At 49.4% G+C, this 19,856-nt stretch overlaps 1 protein-coding gene across 4 annotated transcripts in view; it reads left to right on the plus strand.

The window, feature by feature from the left end:
- Positions 1-19,856, plus strand: part of STK40 (serine/threonine kinase 40) — a 53,047-nt gene that overhangs the window by 13,396 nt on the left and 19,795 nt on the right. For 2 of the 4 annotated variants that reach the window (XM_055391940.2, XM_055391951.2), the window contains exons 2-3: positions 16,667-16,764; positions 17,983-18,102. In XM_055391940.2, the coding sequence (XP_055247915.2) occupies positions 17,991-18,102 (112 nt within the window). In that variant the 5' untranslated portion in view covers positions 16,667-16,764; positions 17,983-17,990. The remainder of the gene's footprint in view (positions 1-16,666; positions 16,765-17,982; positions 18,103-19,856) is intronic. The other 2 variants (XM_063700305.1, XM_063700306.1) reach the window with 1 other exon arrangement.

Raw genomic sequence — 19,856 nt, forward strand, 5'->3', positions numbered from 1 at the left:
CCTGACAGTTTCAAAGGAACTCTAGTTGCTGGAAAGCACCAGAGGTAGAAAAACTGAGAAGGGGTCTTGGCATGCAGAATAAAGCTGTCCCCTCTAAATATGTTTACACGCTGCCACCTACTTGGCAAAAGAGATAGAAGATCTTCAGCCTTTAGGAAGTCTGGATGCAAGGGTCCAGAAGGAAGAGAGAGTGGACTGGTCATTGTAGTGGGAATTGGCAAGAGCAGGACTGATGTGCTTGTCATTTCTCTCTGGGGCAGAGCTGATGTGAGGTGTGTTGAGGGGACAGCAGTGCTTCTAGGGAGAAGCTCGGTTCAGCGCCTTGGGGACCTTGGGCCTGGTGTAGCCCAGCATTCCGTGGGGCTTTTGGAATCCTGTTGCTGGCATCTGCCAACCCTGGGGAGCAAGAGTCCTGCTACTTTTTGCAATAAGTATGGCGCTTCCAGCATTACTGAGTTTGGGGTAAGTTTCATAGTGTGTGTTCTTTTCTGACTCCTGGAGTGGTCCCTTCTGAAAAAACAGGAGGGAAACCAGCAAAAAAAGGAGGCCCGGCCGGCACGGTGGCTCACGCCTGTAATCTCAACACTTCGGGAGGTCGAGGCGGGCAGATCATGAGTTCAGGAGATCGAGACCGTCCTGGCCAACATGGTGAAACCACATCTCTACTAAAATACAAAAAATTAGCCAGGCGTGGTGGCGCACGGCTGTTGTCCCAGCTACTCAGGAGGCTGAGGCAGGAGAATCGCTTGAACCCAGGAGGCGGAGGTTGCAGTGAGCCAAGATCGTGTCACTGCACTGCAGGCTGGTGACAGAGCAAGACTCCGTCTCAAAAAAAAAAAAAAAAAAAAAAAAGCCCCACCACCTCCCAGGTCCTTTGCAATACTGCAATACATTATTGAATCTAAGGAAGTAAGGGTTGTCTCTTATTTTACAGAGAACACTCAGGCTCAGAGCAGGGTAAAAAGACTGTCTACTATTACACAGCCAGTAAGGGCAGAGCTGGGATTTCCAACTCACATTTGTGTGACTCTAAAGCCCATGTTCCCTTCCTCCATCCTGGCTAGGCTCTGGTCCCAGGGATTCCAGCCCACATAGAATCTTGGACTCATAGAGCCAGCCCCAAAGCTGAACCAGTCCCTTTTTTTGCCTGAAAAATGGAAACTGCCACTGCCTTGAGACAGGTCCCTCCCTGACCTGCCCTATGGGTAGTGAGCAAGGAGACTTGCAACCATGTCACCCAGCAGTTAAGGGCCTAGGCTCAGATCAGATGTGGCTTCAGAACCTAAAGTGAGTGACCTTGAACAAGTCACTTCCTGTCTCCAACCCCAGCTTCCTCCTCTGTAAAATGGGCATAACAATTCTTGCGCTTAAGGTAGTCATGAGACACAGGGCTTTATGGCCTCTACCACGTTCAGCCTAGTGCATGGCAGGCAGGCAGGACCCAGAGGCCAGCTCCAGCAAGGCCCAGGTGAGCTCTTGCCAGTGAACCTGTGAGTGTCCCAAAAGAGGCATCCTGAGCCAGTTTTCAGCCCTTATGGATGCCAGGGGGCAAGCAGGAAGTTCCTTATAGGCATGTTTGCAGACTATCTGGAGAGCTGCAGGGGTGTTGTCTTTGTCCTTCTGCCTCTCACTCTTTTGCTGCACCATTGCATTGGCACACAAGCTCACACATCCAGGGCACTTATGCTTATACCTCTTCCCAGGCCATACTCTCTCAAGTCTGCCTTCTCTGAGGCTCAGCCTCCCCTGATTCCACTACTACTTTTTTTTTTTTTTTTTTTGAGACGGAGTCTCACTCTGTTGCCCAGGCTGGAGTGCAATGGCATGGTCTTGGCTCACTGCAACCTCTGCCTCCCAGGTTCAAGCAATTCTCCTGCCTCTGCCTCCAGAGTAGCTGGGACTACAGGCGAGTGCCACCACACCCGGCTAATTTTTGTATTTTTAGTAGAGATGGGGTTTTACCATGTTGGCCAGGCTGGTCTTGAACTCCTGACCTCATGATACGCCACCTCAGCCTCCCAAAGTGCTGGGATTACAGGCATGAGCCACCACGCCTGGCTCCACTACTACTCTAAATAATTCTAATGGGTTCAGAAAATCTTTAGATTTTAAAAAAGTATTGTTAGTTTAGTAGTTTATGGTACAATAGTTAAATAATATGGGAGAATATAAAATAAAGCTCTCCCTCCCCTCCTTGGGCCCTTAGTTCTATTGACTGGAGGTGTCCACTTAAATTTCTTCTAGGCTGGGCACCGTGGCTCATGCCAGTAATCCCAGCACTTTGGGAGGCCGAGGTGAGTGGATCATGAGGTTAGGAGTTCAAGACCAGCCTAGCCAAGATGGTGAAACCCCGTCTCTACTAAAAATACAAAAATTAGCCAGGTGTGGTGGTGAGCACCTATAATCCCAGCTACTCGGGAGGCTGAGGCAGAGTATTGCTTGAACCGGGGAGGTGATAGTTACAATGAGCCGAGATTGTACCACTGCACTCCATCTCAAAAAAAAAAAAAAAAAAAATTTCTTCTAGAAGTTTTCTATGCATATTCAAAGGTGTGTATAATCTTTTTTTAACCCAAATAGGATTATGTTGTACATATATTCCTGCAGTGTGCTTATTTTGGTAACATAGACATCTTTATCAGCAGGCGTGGACCTAGTCGGAAAGGCTGCATAGTATTCCATTGTCTAGCTGAACATAATTAGTTAACCAGTCCTCTCTGGATGGCCATTTAGATAGTTTCCTGCCTTGGGGGCATGTGTGTGTGTGTGTTGATTTTTATGGTTTTGTTTTTTGCTGCTACACGTGGCTCTATAGGGACTTTTGTTGAGCACATTATCTTTGTGAACCTGTGTGAGTATATCTGCAGGATCCATCCCCGGAACTGGCATTGCTGGGCCCAAGGCAGGTACGTTTTCTTTTTCTTTGTTGGCTATGGTTTCACACCTTTTTTCTGCATACCTTCTGGGCTTGTGCAGAGCCTGGGAGGCCTGAGGTGGACCAGACCCTTCTCGAGACCTACGTATAAGCAGACACGTAATGAACACGCCCTCAATGCATGGACATAGTCTTTCAGTGGTGGCTCCTGGCCCTTGTGATCTGCCGTGTCCAGCTCTTGGTGATTCAGAGAAGGTGAAGCCAACAGAGGGGCACTCTGAAGGGACCGCCTGCTCTTGGCTTTTCTAATCATACCAGGCAGCCTGTTGCCCCTCTGAGCAGCCATAGCCCTCAACATTCAGTCAAACTTCAGAAAGTGAATTGTATTGTTCGCTGTCAAAGTCGTGAATTTTTTTTTTTTTTTTTTGAGATGGAGTTTTGCTCTTGTTGCCCAGACTGGAGTGCAATGGCGCGATCTCAGCGCACTGCAGCCTTCACCTCTGGGGTTCAAATGATTCTCCTGCCTCAGCCTCCCTAGTCACTGGGATTATAGGCAAGCACCACCACGCCCAGCTAATTTTTGTTATTTTTAGTAGAGACAGGGTTTTGCCATGTTGGCCAGGCTGGTCTCAAACTCCTGACCTCAGGTGATCCACCCTCCTCAGCCTCCCAAAGTGCTGGGATTACAGGCGTGAGCCACTGCGCCTGGCCTAAAGTTATGAAATTTAATTTAATTTTTAACAGAGGCAGTTAAGGAAAGGCAGTTTGCTGGCCCCAGTCCAGACTGCCTTTCTCACAGGATAATTGTGATTTTTGCTGTTGAAAACAGTATAAAGAGAAGTGCAGCACCTAGGCCTGGCCTGGCTGGGCTTTCCTCTCTATCACTCTGGAAATCTGGGATAGAAAGAAGGAAACATAACATTTCTCTTTTTTTTTTTTTTTTTTTTTTTGAGACAGAGTCTTGCTCTGTCACCCAGGCTGGAGTGCAGTGGCATGATCTCGGCTCACTGCAGCCTCCACCTCCTGGGTTCAAGCGATTCTCCTGCCTCAGCCTCCTGAGTAGCTGGGATTATAGGCACCCACCACCATGCCCGGCTAATTTTTGTATTTTTAGTAGAAATGGGGTTTCACCGTGTTGGCCATGCTGGTCTCAAACTCCTGACCTCAGGTGATCAACCTGCCTCGGCCTCCTAAAGTGCTGGGATGATAGACGTGAGCCATCACACCTGGCCAGGAAACGTAACATTTCTAAGTTAAGCGTCTAGTGCCTCCTATGTACTGGGCCCTGGCAATCCTGAAGGGAACCCTTTTTGGGAGTAGCGCTGTCCCTGTCCTCCAGATGAGAAGACTGCAGAGCAGAGAAACGTGTCCAGGTCACACAGTGGACAGAATGGTGGCTTTTAGAATCAACCAGTTGTTCTGCGGTTGCTTGCTGCTTTCTCCTTGCCTGATTTGGGCTATCGTGGGTGGTAAGAACTTGAACTCCACATGGGACCCCATGGCAGGCCTTATTCCAGGACTGAGTCACTGCACAAAGCAACAACTGATGGTTGGAGCTGAGGGGACTCTTAGTCACATGCCCATGCCAGGATCTCCCTTGTTGCAATCTCCTCTTCTAGTCCAAATGAGCCAGAGCAGGCCAGTATGACAGGGAAGACCTGCCAGTGACTCAGTCTGCCGTCACTGCGCATGGCAGAAGGCACCCTGAAGAGCCAAGGGGCCACCGCAAACATCCCTAAGCCAGGGTGCTTGGCTGCTTTCCCAGGCTACCTCTCTGGATGGAGAGGCCAGGCCAGTACGGCCAAGAGAAAGAGCTTGTAAGTCTGTCCCTTCCTCCTCTGACACCCACACACAGTGACAGATTATTTGTTGTCACATCAGCTGCTTCCGGAGGCCCTTGGGAGGGGAGAGCTGGTGGCAGGGCTGGCAATGCTGCCCTGGATTCTGCTCTGGTGGCTCTCAGCGTGACTGCTGGTGAAGCCCTTTGCTCCCAGGAGCAGCCGGCCTGGTTCAGGGCTATGGGGACCGGTCTCTAACTCCATTTATTTTTTTCCCCAGGAGAGCCTGCAGAGAAAGCTTCTCTCTACCTCTGTGTGCACAGCCCTGAGACTTTTCTTCCAGAATTTCTCTGGGATGCACCCCCTTGGCCAGGGGCCTTTAGCTTCTAGGCTTTCTTTGCAGCCTCCAAAGGAGGTCACAGAAAAGCCCAGTGGGGACTTCCTCGGGGCAATGGGGTGAGGAGGGATGTCACTAATTACGCAGTCTCCTTATGTGGGGCTAACTCATGAACCTTGCTTCCTGGAGGAGACTAGAGCTAGGTCACCAAGCTGCAGACCCTGGACTTCCAGGCCCTGCCTGGCCCCCAGGCCTGCTGTGCTCAGCATATTGGAGTCCTGCTGAGGAAAGGCAGCGGTGGCAGAGGATGTGCTGGGGGAGCAGGCTGGGCTCAGGGCCCTCTTGCTGACCGCCCCTCCCACTTCCCACTGGGCTGAGTCACTTCCTCTCTGGCTGCAGCAGGTACTCTCCCACAGGCTGGGAGCAGAGCAGGCCTCAGGGGGTGGGGTCATCCTATACAAAGAGAGCTCTGGTTAGAAGCAGCCAGTTCACTTATAACCCCCAAGGCAATAAAGTGCAGCATTCAGAGATGTGATATTATGCATTAAATGATGTGATATTATGTATTCTTGACAAATTGGAGCTATACATGTCCTGCGTTTTAAAAATGAACAAAATCATCACTCTGTTTTGGAGCAGTGAAGATGACAGCACATGCATGAATCTTTGTCATCAGGGAGTCCTGGCTGAAATCGAGGGATTACTAATCCTCCTCTCTATCCGCCTCCCCAGCCTGTCAGCATCTGTCCTGAGCACAAAGCAAATGGCTTCCAATGGGTTCCTAAGGAGATTGCTCATAGCCACCAAGCTCCCGGGGAGAGGGTGCATGCCTTCTTCAGGGATGGCTGTCATTCAGACTCAGCGGAAAAGCCCTCACCAGAGCCTCGACCTGGGCCACAGTCTTTAGGCTTTGCTTTTTCAATAATAGAAGGGGAGAATCCACATCAGAAAGTGGTGCGAGTTAAAGAGAGAATCTGGGAAACACTGGGAATGGTTTCTGGCAAGCGGTGGGTGCCCATCAAATGATAATGAAAAAAAGACATACCTGCAGAGACTTGCCACAGGGAAGCAGCCTCAGCACGGAGCAGGGAGCACCCACCCTTCACCCAGCAAAGACCTGGTGACACCGCCAGCCACAGCATCATTCAGCTGTCCTGTGAAGGCATATTACCATCTCTGTTTTACAGATGAGGAAACTGAGGCCCCTGAAGGGTAGGTGACTAGTGTAGAGTCACAAAATAAGTGAGTGTCAGAAGTTGAAATTTGAGCCCGGACCTCCATGACCCCCAAATCCATCTTGATATCCCAGTTGGCATTTGTGTAACTGGTCCATGGCTTGAAACCGTTGGTTCTCTGAGCTGTGAATTCCTCTGGGTTTCCTGGACTGCCTTTGTGGATGGAGAGCAGGTCTGTAGGTATCCCTGGTAGAAGCATCTACATGTGAGTATTAAGTGCATCAGGGGTGGCGCCCAGAGTGTTTGTGTCAGGGAAGGGTGGGGGATGCTGCCTGTTGGCTGGTGGAGGGATATCTCAGTAACCCACCTCTGACTCAGCCCTTTTCTCCAGAGAGGCCCCACTCAGCAGCCCCTGAAATGCCTCATTCTGAGGGAAGCATGACCTCTCTCCCTCCCTGCTCACCTGCAGCTTTCTGGCTTGACAGCACCCTGGTTCCAGGAGAATGATTGTTTATAAGTAAGTCTGTGCTTGGCATGCCTGGAACCATGCAGACATTGGGTGGAGAAGGGGCAGTTGAGGAAGCAGTGCAGTCAGGGAAAAAGAATATGGGATTCAGCATTGAAAAAGCTGTGTTTATATCCCAGCTCTTCCAACAGCTAGCCATGTGACTTCAGGCAGGTCTCAGCTCTGAGTCTCAATTTCTTTTTTCTTTTTCTTTCTTTCTTTCTTTTTTTTTTTTTTTTTTTGAGACAAGGTCTCACTCTGTCCCCCAGGCTAGAGTGGTGCTGTCATGGCTCATGCAGCCTCAGACTCCTGTGCTCAAGCAATCCTCCAAACTAAGCAAGCTAAAACTCCCAAGTAGCTGGGTCTACCAGCTGTGCCAGCTTTGAACTCCTGGGCTCAAGTGATCCTCCCACCTCAGCCTCCCAAAATGCTGGGGTAACAGGCATGAGCCACCGTGCCCGGGCTCAATTTCTTTTTCTAGAAAATTTTGTGTTTTGTGTGTGTGTTGTGGAGAGGTGATCAGTTATCATTATGTACCAGCCCTCCACATCCGTGGGTTCTGCGTCTGTGGATTCAACCAACTGCGGATCAAAAATGTTCAGGAACAAAAAAGGATGCTTGTGTCTGGACTAAACATGTACAGACATTTTTTTCTTTCTTTCTTTTTTTGAGACAGAGTCTTGCTCTGTCACCCAGGCTGGAGTGCAGTGGCGTGATCTCGGCTCACTGCAACCTTCACCTCCAGGTTCAAGCAATTCTCCTGCCTCAGCCTCCCAAGTAGCTGGGATTACAGGCAAACACTGCCACGCCCTGCTAATTTTTTTATATTTTCGGTAGAGACGGGGTTTCACCATGTTGGCCAGGCTGGTCTCGAACTCCTGACCTCAGGTGATTTGCCCGCCTCGGCCTCCTAAAGTGCTGGGATTACAGGTTTCAGCCACCGCACGCAGTCCTTTTTTTTTTTCTTTTTTTTTTTTTTGGAGACAGGGTCTTGCTCTGTCACCCAGGCTGGAGTACAGTGGCAGGATCACATGATCCGTGATTACACAGGCATGACCCATGGCACCCAGCCAGACTGTTTTTTCTTGTCATTATTTCTTTTTTTTGAGATGGAGTCTCGCTCTGTCACCCAGGCTGGAGTGCAGTGGTGCAATCTGATCTCGGCCCACTGCAAGCTCCGCCTCCCGGGTTCACGCCATTCTCCTGCCTCAGCCTCCTGAGTAGCTGGGACTACAGGCGCCCCACCAGCACGCCCGGCTAATTTTTTGTATTTTTAGTAGAAGCGGGGTTTCACCATGTTAGCCAGGATGGTCTCGATCTCCTGACCTCATGATCCACCCGCCTCAGCCTCCCAAAGTGCTGGGATTACAGGTGTGAGCCACCACGCCAGGCCCTTCTTGTCATTATTTCTTAATACAGTATAGTAACTACACAGCATTTCCGTTGCATTAGGTATTATAAATCTAGAGATGATTTAAAGTATATGGGGCTGGGCGTGGTGGGTCACGCCTGTAATCCCAGCACTTTGGGAGGCCGAGGTGGACAGATCTCTTGAGGTCCAGGAGTTTGAGACCAGCCTGGTCAATATGGTGAAACCCTATCTCTACTAAAAATACAAAAATTAACTGGGCATGGTGGCATGCACCTGTAATCCCAGCTACTCAGGAGCCTGGGGCATGAGAATCACTTGAACCCAGGAGGCGGAGGTTGCAGTGAGCCGACATCTTGCCACTGTACTCCAGCCTGGGTGACAGAGCAAGACTCCATCAAAAAAAAAAAAAAGTGTAGTATGGGAGTATATGCACAGGTTATATGCAAATACTACATTATCTTATATTAGGGACTTGAGCATCCTTGGATTTTGGTATCTGTCAGAGGTCCTGGAACCAATCCCCCATGGATATTGAGGGATGATTATATTCACAAATGCTTTGTAAACTATAAAGCCATGTGTAAAAATTAGTTCTGATAGTTAATCTGAGAGTGTGAGCCACCCTTGCGGGTTTTAAGTCTGAAATTCACCACCCAGAGAGGTGCGCAGGAATCTACAAGAGACCTGGCAGCCACCTAGTGTGCACGGGTGGTCTGCAGAGCGTGGGTGGTGACCTCAGTTGCATCGCGCATTCACATTTCACATCACTCACCTAGAGTGTCGTCATTTCACCCCAGGTGTAGTCAGATAAATGCATAGTTAGGCCAGAAGTTCTCTCTTCAGAGAAACGCAAGTGGTTGGAATTTTTCTGACCAGCAGAAGGACCTTCACACCACAAACCTGGAGTGGCCTGGAGGACCTGTCACCAGTGTGAAGGGACAGGCCAGGCTGCCACTCACACACTCCCCACATCTTGCCGCAGGAAAGCAGATCGTTTGGCTGGATTTGGGGGATTCTCCCGCACAGGGCCTGGTCCATCCCTTCATCAGTGAGGGCTTCTGCACAGCTGCAGGCATGTTGTGAACAGGTTTAATTCTTCAGTAGGGGTTGCTCTCCAGCAGCAAATGCTGTCTAAGCAAAACCCCTGGTAATCAGCCAGCTTAGACCCCATTCTGCCTCATGCATTTCTGACATGGGACTTTTCCTGGACAGACTATCCAGTGCAGCCCCAGTTACCTACAGCTGTGGCACCCTGTCTCCAGCCATGAGTTGGCAGATACTGGCTAGTCTGACCATCTGTACTTTCTTCAGGGTCCCACTCCAGCCACTGGCCCCTCCTTGGACAGAGTTTTCCTGTGAATCACACCTTGTACCTCTTTATTCAACTGCCTCTGTCTCCTGCCCCAGCAGGGACCATGGTGCCTTATAGATGCCCAGCAAACAGCCCCACACTGTGTTCTCTTCCAGCTTTGCGCCAGGCAGTGGGCTGGGTGCAGGGAGGCAGCGGTGGATTGGAGTTGCTCCCTCAGGGGAGCCCACAGCCTGAGATGGGGGAGTCAGACAGATAAACCAATGGTTGCAGCACAGTGGGAGGGGACGGAGGTGTGCTCAGGTGCTCTGGGGGTTGGAGGAGGAGCAGCCAGCTTTGGCAGGAGGCCTTCTGTGAAGACTTTCTGCAGCAGGTGACATTTCAGTGAGGACCAAGGGAGAAGGATGTGCCAACCAGGGAGAGTTGGGCGGGGCAGGGGTGTTCATGGCATACTCAGGATTGTGTCATTTGGTGTGGCTGGATTTAGGGTGCATATAAAGGCAGTGAGGCTGGAGAAGTATTCTAGGTCTGCTTAGGCTCACTGAGGAATTGGGGTTCTTCCTGAAGAGCATGGAGCCCTTGGAGGACCTCCACAGCAGGCAGAGAGACGGCAGCCTCCTGGGATCTGATTGCCCAGCCCCACTTACACAGGTGGCTGAGGTGAGCTCTTCCCATGGAGTGCATCCTTCCTGATCAGCCTGAGGAGAGCAGGGCCCCACCATCCTGCACCTGGTGCAGAGAAACCCTGTGAAGCTGCACTACAGAAAGACGCCACCAGGTGGCAGGCCTGGAGATTGCATGGAGGCCGCCCCCCCCACCGCCAATTCTTTGATAATAGCACAGTGTTGAAGAGAGGGGGCCATAAAAGACTGAATTCCTGTTCATGCTAGGCTGGCTCTGCGCAACATATATGAGACTGCAAGTTCTGCCACTGCGGGCTGTGTACCCACAAGCCACAGGTCCCTCTGAACCTGTGAATCAGGTCTTGGGAGCTATTCGAGCAGGTTGGATTTTCTCCTCTGCCTTGGGGGACCTGAGAGTAAGTTACAGACTTCATGACCCTTCACCCCAAAACACTTGAGTATGTATCACCTAAGAACAAGGGCATTCTCCTGTAGAACCACAATGCAATTTGCAAGTTCAGGAAATTTAACTGATACAATACTATTATCTAATAAACAGTCTATATTCAGATTTTACCAGTTGCCCAATCATGTCTTTTATACCTTTTTTCTCCCAGATCACCCATTGTATTTCTTTGTTGTATGTCTTTAGTCTTCATTCTTCAGCTTTTCTTTAACTGTCTGACATGGATGTTTTTGAAACATACAGGCCTATTGTGAATGTCCTTCAATTTGGGTTTGTTTCATGATTAGATTCAAATTATACATTTTTGGAAAAAAAAAATAGCATGAGTAGATTGGGGGTGGTGGCTCACGCCTGTAATCCTAGCACTTTGGGAGGCCAAGGTGGGAGGATCACTTTAGCCCAGGAGTTCGAGACCAGCCTATGCAACATAGCAAGACCTCCTCTCTACAAAAAATTTTAAAAATTAGCCAGGTATGGTAATGTGTGCCAGTAGTCTCAGCTATCCAGGAGGCTGAGGTGGGAGAATCACTTGGACCTGGCATGTGGAAGCTGCACTCCAGTCTGGGTGACAGAGCAAGACCCTGTCTCGAAAAAAAATATATATATAGCATGAGTAGTACATGTTTATTAAGGGCATCATGTTAGGAGGTGTGTGATGCCAGTTTGTTCTGTTATTGGTGATAGTAACTTTGACCAGTTGGTTAAGATTGCAGCTTGCCTTTTAAAAAATATAGGTATATTTACACACAGTGATTTCACATGTCTTTTAACTGTGCTGTTCAATTGTTTTGACCAGTGCACACACCCAGAAGCTATGTCCTTCGGCAGTAAAAGTTTTACAGCACAATATATGTGCTCTGCTCTCCTCCCGCAATCCTGCTCCAAGAGACCTTAAGCTGGAGGCACCAGGTCTGAATTCCAGACTCCTCCCCACCACCCACACTTCACCTCCAACTGGAGCATGACCACAGACCCATTCAGGGAGGCTGGCGGCCTCTTCATCCTGGACAGTCCCTTACTGTATGTCAAGTAGGTAATTGCCAGCATGTGTGCACTCCTATGTGGCTGCCTGTGGGGATGCTTCTCAGTGTAGAGTGGGGGACCCTCCATGCCTTGGCCAGGCTTCAGCTCCTTTGTAGTTGGGTAGACATAAGGACAGACTGAGCTGGGGAGATCAGTGGTGGCGTTTCATCTGCTCAGTGCCATCTTTGTACCCCTCATCCCTTTGGAGATTGGTGTGTCTACCAGGTGGAACCATGGGGTAGAGCTATCCCTGCCAGCTCTCCTGGACCTGGTCACACTATACCACTGGACTCCGGGCATCTTCAGCCTTGGAACCCTTATGTGGCTCTGATGGCCTAGCTTTCACTGCCTTGCTGGGAGATCTGGGCTCACGTTGCCCAGTAGCTTTAGGGTGAGATGACTTTAGCCCCAAATTGACAGAGTAAGATCAGGTACCCCCTACTCAGGCCACGCAGTGGGAGCTGTCCCACAGGTGAGGCCCTCTCACACTGAGGCCCACAGTTGCTCCCCAGGCTTGGCAAAGCAATGGAACCCCCTGCTTTCAGAATCAGGCACAGCTACAGCCTGCGGACGGCGGAGTGCCAGCTGGGCTCTCTTGCTCTTTCCTGGCCTCCTCCCCTCACCCTCATTGTTGCCTCTCTGAGCTTCCTGTTGAGTTCAGGTTCTAAGGGGACTGGTGCTGACTGTGAGGATAGAATGTAGAAGAGTTGGCCAGGTGTGGTGGCTCATGTCTGTAATCCCAGCACTTTGGGAGGCCAAGGCAGGCGGATTACCTAAGGTCAGGAGTTCAAGACCAGCCTGGCCAACATGGTGAAACCCTGTCTCTACTAAAAATACAAAAAAAAAAAAAAAAAATTACCTGGGTGTGGTGGTAGGTGCCTGTAATCTCAGGTACTTGGGAGGCTGAAGCAGAAGAATCACTTGAGCCCGGGAGGCAGAGGTTGCAGTGAGCAGAGATTGCACCATTGCACTCCAGCCTGGGCAACAGAGCAAGACTCTGTCTCAAAAAAAAAAAAAAAAGAAAAAAAAAAGAAGAATGTAGAAGAGTTAACAGATTCAAAGCTCCGGAGACTGCTAAGCAAGGACTGTTGAGTTCCTGGGGCACCGAGTAGTGGGCCATGCACCCCAGCCTGAGGACCAGGTGTCTGGGGGGACCTGGGCTCCCAGTCTTCCTGAGACCAGAGTAGCTGGGGCATCATCACAGATCCCACTGTGAAGCCGGGGTCCCTCTGAGCAGGCCCTCTAGAGGAGTGTTTGTGGACCACTTGCAGGCGTGTCTCTGGAGGGACGCACAGCCAGATGATTGGAGGATGGGGCAGGGAAAGGGGGGTCTGTCCCTGGGAGCTGTGTCTTTGCTCACCCTACTAGTAAGCCTGCAGCAGCTTCCGGTTTTCTGGGCCTGCCTCTTCATGACGCTTCCTTTGCTTCAGTCAACTCTGGGTAGCATGAAGGGGTGGCAGGAAGGGAGGCAGCCTTGCTCCCTCTTCCCCCACAAGCATCTTTTTCGTCTCCCTGCCCATCTGCTGCCATCCTTCTGTCGGCCTGTGTCTTGGAGCAGTTCCCACGCCATTTGCTTGAGTCGAATCCTGAGGTGGGGGAGGGGCGGGTCAGGCTGAGCCCAGCCCACTGATTGTCTGTGCTGCAGCTGCTCCCTGCAAACTGTTGTCTAGACCATGCCTGTGCGTAGGCGCGTAGGCAGCGTCTACACAGATGTTACGCGCCTCCATGGTGCTCTCCAGGGACCTGGGAAAGAAAGAGGTGGCTTACTGCTCCCGGGAAGACAGAGAACAGGATCAGAAGGGTGGTGATACCAACTTACTACTGGAAGCAGTGGGCAGCGCAGGACAGGCCCAGGGCCGCCGACCCTAGCAATGACTGTCACCAGCTGGAGGGAAGGTATCCGTTCACTCATGGAGTATCTGCTGGGCCTGGCAGTGGGCTGCAGTGGTTTCATATATATGTTTACACATTTGTTTTTCCTTGTGAAATTTTTAGTTGTGATGGAAATTTTCTGGTGGAGGGGGGCAGACATTAAGCATATAAACACAAATAAATACATAGTTACAAAATCTGGAAAGTACTATGGAGGAAAATTACAGACCACCATGAGTGAGACTAACTGGGACCCACTGGTCATGAGGTTATCAAGGAAGACTTCTCTGAGGAAGTGATACTTAGATTGAGAAGGGTACGTAGGAGTTAGCCAAGCAAAGAGCGGAAACACAGTGCCAGACACATTACTGCCCAGCTTTTAAAGATATTTCTAGAAGCAGTTTTACCCTTCTCTGCTTTTATGTGAATGACACTGAATCTGCTTCCAGCATGAGCCTCTTTGGCAGAAGGCCCAGCCAAGCCTAACTGTGGCTTCTGCTCCATCTGGGGACTGTTGGGGCTCAGTGAGTTACACAATCCTAGTTATTCTCAAAATTAAGTCATGGCTGTGCTCCCCAGTGGCACAGCTCTGAAAACAAATTGGGAGCCTGGTAGATTAGACCTTCAGTGCAATGGATCATCCCTCTTACTTTCTGGTGCACCACATATAGTCAGTCTCCTAGGGTTTAGAATAAGGGCCAAAACAGGCCGGGCGTGGTGCTCATGCCTGTAATCCCAACACTTTGGGAGGCCGAGGCGGGCGTATCGCCTGAGGTCGGGAGTTCGAGACCAGCCTGACCAACGTGGAAGAACCCCATCTCTACTAAAAATACAAAATTAGGTGGGCGTGGTGGCACATGCCTGTAATCCCAGCTACTTGGGAGGCTGAGCAGGAGAATCACTTGAACCTGGGAGGCGGAGGTTGCGGTGAGCCAAGATCATGCCATTGCACTACAGCCTGGGCAACAAGAGCGAAACACCATCTCAAAAAAAAAAAAAAAAAAGAATAAGGGCCAAAATAATAGCATGTGAGGATTTCACCTTACTGGTGAAGACACACCTGTTCTCAGAGTAGGAGACGGCTTCCAGGAGTATCAGCAAAAACAAACTAAAGGAAAAGACAGAAATATTTAACTACATAAAAAGTCAACCTTATTTTTAATTTTAATTAAAAAAATTTAAATGTTATATTAATTTTATTGAGATGGGTCTCGCAACGTTGCCCAGGCTGGTCTCGAACTCCTGGGCTCAAGCAATCCTCCCGCCTCAGCCTCCCAAAGTGCTGGGATTACAGGCATGAGCCACCGCACCCAGCCCTTAACCATTTCTTTTTATTTTTTTAATTAAAAAAAAAGATGAAAAAGCTATATGTCAGTTACATCCTTACATAGAAAGAGTTTCTAAAAATCAGTAACACTAATACATAGCAGTAAAAAATAGAAAAAGAATATAAAGGAAATTCATAAAAGAAATAATAGACACAGCCAGTAAGCATATGAAACAAATTCAACCTCAGAAATAATGAAAGAATTATGGATTTTAAAATGCTATGCTTTTTGTTGCCCACCGAATTAGCCATTTATAAGAGTAAGGAAATAACTCAGTCCTGGTGCAAGTTCTGGAACTCACTGGACTGTAAATTGGCACAGCCATCCTGGAAGCAGCCTGGCAGCATCTGTCAAATACCTTAAAAACATGTCCCCCTTGTATTAGCCTAATGGGAATTTTTTTTAAATGTGCCCCACTTGACTCTGCAATTCTGCTTCTTGGAATTTATCCAGAGGGAGACAGATAAGTATGACAAGATGTATACTTTTTTTGTTGTTGTTGTTTTTTCTTTCGAGACGGAGTCTTGCTCTGTCACCCAGGCTGGAGTACAGCAGCGCGATCTCGGCTCACTGCAAGCTCCGCCTCCTGGGTTCACACTATTCTCCTGCCTCAGCCTCCTGAGTAGCTGGGACTACAGGTGCCCACCACCACACCCGGCTAATTTTTCGTACTTTTAGTAGAGACAGGGTTTCACCATGTTAACCAGGATGGTCTCGATCTCCTGACCTCGTGATCTTCCCTCCTTGGCCTCCCAAAGTGCTGGGATTACAGGTGTGAGCCACCGCGCCTGGCTGACAAGATGTATACTTGTATGTGCGTGACTATTCTTTTTTTTTTTTTTTTTTGAGACAGAGTCTCACTCTGTCACCCAGGCTGGAGTGCAGTGGTGTGATCTGGGCTCACTGCAAGCTCCACCTCCCAGGTTCACGCTATTCTCCTGCCTCAGCCTTCCGAGTAGCTGGGACTACAGGGGCCCGCCACCATGCTCAGCTAATTTTTTTTTTTTTTGTATTTTTAGTAGAGACGGGGTTTCACAGTGTTAGCCAGGATGGTCTCGATCTCCTGACCTCGTGATCCGCCCGCTTCGGCCTCCTAAAGTGCTGGTATTACAGGCGTGAGCCACTGCGCCCGGCTAATTCTTTTTAAATGGAAAGAACCTAGATGTCCATAAATAGGGAATGGTCAGAGAAATCACTGTATATTTGTACCAAGGAGCCTGTGTAGCTATCTCAAGTGATGCTGCAAAAGAATATTGTGATGCAGGGATGTTAATGGGTTTTTGTTTTGTTTTTTACAGCTTTATTGAGATGTATTTCACATACTATACAATTTATCCTTAATGGTTTTTGTTTGTTTTAAGATGGAGTCTTGCTGTGTCCCCTAGGCTGGAGTACAATGGTGCCATCTCAGCTCATGCAACCTCCGCCTCCCCAGTTCAAGCGATTTTCCTGCCTCAGCCTCCCGAGACAGGCGCCCACCATCATGCCCAGCTAATTTTTTTTTTGAGACAGAGTCTTACTCTGTTGCCCAGGCTGAAGTGCAGTGGCGTGATCTCAGCTCACTGAAGACTCCGCATCCTGGGTTCAAGCGATTCTCGTGCCTCAGCCACCAAGTAGGTGGGATTACAGGTGTGCACCACCAGGACCAGCTAATTTCTGTATTTTTAGTAGAGACGGGGTTTCACCATGTTGGCCAGGCTGGCCTTGAACTCCTGACTTCAGGTGATCCACCCACCTCAGCCTCCCTAAGTGCTGGGATTAAAAGCATGGAGTCAATGCGCCAGGCCTCCCTTAATGTATTTTAGGTGGGAAAAAAGGAAACATAAAATAGCATCACAGTGTGGTCCGCATGTTTGTAATAATAAAACTTTATATAAGCATACACACAGTCACACACAAGAAAAACATGCTTGAATGTTAACAGCAGTTATATCTGGGAGGTAAGGTCATGGGTACCTTATTTTCTTATTTTTGCATATGCGTATTTTCTAATGTTTCTGCAGAGAACATCAGTTACTTTTATATGAAGAAAAATACAGGAACAGGCTGGAGTTCTGTGTTTTTGAGTCCATTATGGAAGGGTAAAGGCTACACTCCTAAGGTGAGTGTCAGGCCTCTATCCTGGGCCACCTCTCACCACTCCCTGCCTCGTGTTGGATGCTTCAGCAACACAAACTACCTGGCGTTGGTGGCTTGCATGCCATTTCTTACCTGGGCATGTTTGCTCACTGAAGCCCTCCTACCATGAAGGTCCTTGCCCTTTGCCTGGCCCACTCCTGTATCCTTAGGGAAATTTTCCCGGAGCCCTGCACCCACACTGGGCATCCTGTGACCCTGACCTTCCCCATGTGGAACGCGTCTGTACACATCTGTTTCCTTGTCACCCCCAGATCCTGCTTTGCCAAGGTGTTTGACTTTGGAGAGCTGGAAGAGACAACTCCTCTTTTGTGTTTTTATCTGTTATTTTTTAATCTGTGTCCAGAGGTGTCTTTTAGCCTCTGGCCCCAATGTCCGCCTTTCATTTTTATGCAGGAGGATCTCGGGATTATCAGGCAAATCAGAGTGCTCAGTGATCTTCAGTAGTGTTCTTTAACTGACTCTTAAATACACAATGAATTTTCTTTTTCTGAAAAGTAATTCAGGAAAAGTTTGAGTTTATGAGGGAAGAGAAAGTAAACCCTGCCATTGACAACTTTGGGGAGTTCTTTCATCTGAGAGGACCGGAGAGTCAAGGAAAGATGGGGAGAGGGGTTCTCGGGGCTGTAGTCATCAAACTCCGTGGGCATAAGAAGCCCCCAGGCCTCGTGTAACAAGCATCCCATTCCTGGGGCCCACTGTCCAGATACGGGCCAGGAATGGGCACCTCGGGTCATTAGGCTGTAGGTATTTGGAGGGCAGGTCTCACTTTGGGAATAGTTGCTCACCTCAGGGCTGGGGTTCAGCTGGATGGGGCTGGCTCTCCTCTCTGTCTCTGTGGTAGTCTCTTGGGGCTCTGTTTGGCATTAGCATCTGCACAAAGCCCAGTTTTCTCCTCTCTGAATTTAACTGGCCACTTGGTGGTGGTGTGTTGGCTCCCCGCCTCTGTACCCTGTATATGCTGCCTTAAAGGATGTCCACCTTTAGCATCTAATTAATCCCAAGTAAAGGAGCTGTGGTTCTTTGTCACTTGGAGCCTTGGATGCTCCTCTGGGAGCAGCAGGAGTTGGAGGCTGCAGCTGCAGCTGTGTGACACATCCCAAGTCAAAGACCTGCAGGCTAGGTTAGCATAAGGAAACTCGTTGACTTACTCAGTGAGAAGGGGTCTTTCTGTCTTGTCTAGAGCTGAGAATGAAGCGGAGAGCATCAGACAGAGGAGCTGGGCAAACGTCGGCCAGGGCCAAGGCTCTAGGAAGTGGGATTTCTGGAAATAATGCAAAGAGAGCTGGACCATTCATCCTTGGTAAGCCTCTGACCTTTGGGAAAAATGGGTGGGCTGGGAGGCAGGGGCAGGGCACATTGGCTCGCATGATCTGACCTACAGACATCAGAGTGAGGTGGCCCACCCACAGTGTGTGGTCCTGCCCTGCCCCAGGCCTGGTGCCTAGCTTCACTACTTGAAACGGAGTATGTTTATATCAGTGGAAGACCCAAGCCTTGGGTCACTCTGTACCAGGGGCTGTCAGTGTTTTAGCCATACCAGCCTTAGATCAGCCTTAGCCAATAGCTAGGCTCCGACTCTCCCCCCAGAGAATCCTATGTGTGCCCCTAGAATGGTGACGTGCTCACAGGAAGCACACCCATTAGAAGTCATTAGCTGCATTAGAACCCAAGCTCTGGCCAGGTGCAATAGCTCACTTATGTAATCCCAGCACTTTGCGAGGCTGAGGTGAGAGGATCGCTTGTGGCTAAGAGTTCAAGACTTTGCAAGCTTGGGCAACATAGTGAGATCCCATCTCTACTAGAAAAATATAAAAATTAGTTGGGCGTGGTGTCACATGCCTGTAGTCCTAGCTACTTGGGAGGCTGAGGCAGGAGGATTACTTGAGCCCAGGAGTTTGAGGTTACAGTGAGTCGTGATCACGCCACTGCATTCCAGCCTAGGCAACGGTGCGAGACTCTGTCTCTAAAAAAATAAAATAAAATGAAAATCCAAGATCTATCATCCAAGGCACTGCTTTATGCCATTCTTGGATGGCATAATTTCACAAAGCATTTTGTATAGCCCCCCAAATTTATTTAAATTGGCACAGAAATCCTGGCACAGGTGTTGGCAGTTGGCCAGAGGAGCAGCAGAGCATTTCTGCATGATGCATAAGGACCAGCAGTCCAAATTGCTTATAGTCAGGGTTGCGGCCAGAGACTGGGCGTGAGTTTTACTTTGGGACAGCATTTTGGACTTACAGGCACAGGATAGTTCCAGCTCCAGTCATTCAGTACATACTTAATGGTGTGTACCTACTACGTGCCAGGCCTGTGCTGTTTGCCAGGCCTGTGCTGTTTACCAGGCATGCAGCAGTGAATAAGACAAGTTCCTGCCCTCACAGAGAAACAGAGAAACAAAGTAAACAAGTCACCAGTCATCACCGGTGGTGCAAGTGCCTTGAAGGAAGTTCCACAATTACATGAGATGAGAAGGGCCCGTAGGTAGGGCAGGCAAGAAAGGCCTGTTTATGAGGAAGCACCATATGAGCTGACACCTGAGGAGGAGAAGCAGCAACTGTGGGGAAAGCTGGGGAAGAACACTGCAGACAGAAGAAACAGCACTGCAGAGGCCCAGCAGCAGGAAAGGGCTTACCATGTTGGGAACTAGGAGCCCAACATTAGGAGCTGGAGTGTGGCATGGGACAGGGAGTGGAACATCCTGTTAGAAAGGTGGGCGGGAACTGAATCATGCAAGGCCTTGGGGGCCAGACAAAGGAGTTTGGGTGGTATGTTAAGAGCAGTGGGTCTGTGAACATTGCACTGGTAAAAAGGAAAACAAAGAGCAGCGGAGCTTCGTTAAGAGTTTTTCACGCAGCAGTGGCACTGTGACATCAGATTTCCACTCTCAAAGCTTGGGCAAGGTGCTGTCACGGAACAGTGAGCACTGTACATCTCCAGAAGTACAGAAAGTCCCCAAAGCTGGCACTTGAACAGGGGCCAGATGGCTGTATCAGAATCACCAGGGAACCTGTTGCGGCTCTAGTTTCCTGGATCCTCACCCTGAAGTTGCTC

This window comes from Gorilla gorilla, chromosome 1 (genome assembly GCF_029281585.2).
Source record: "Gorilla gorilla gorilla isolate KB3781 chromosome 1, NHGRI_mGorGor1-v2.1_pri, whole genome shotgun sequence".
NCBI lineage: Eukaryota > Metazoa > Chordata > Mammalia > Primates > Hominidae > Gorilla > Gorilla gorilla.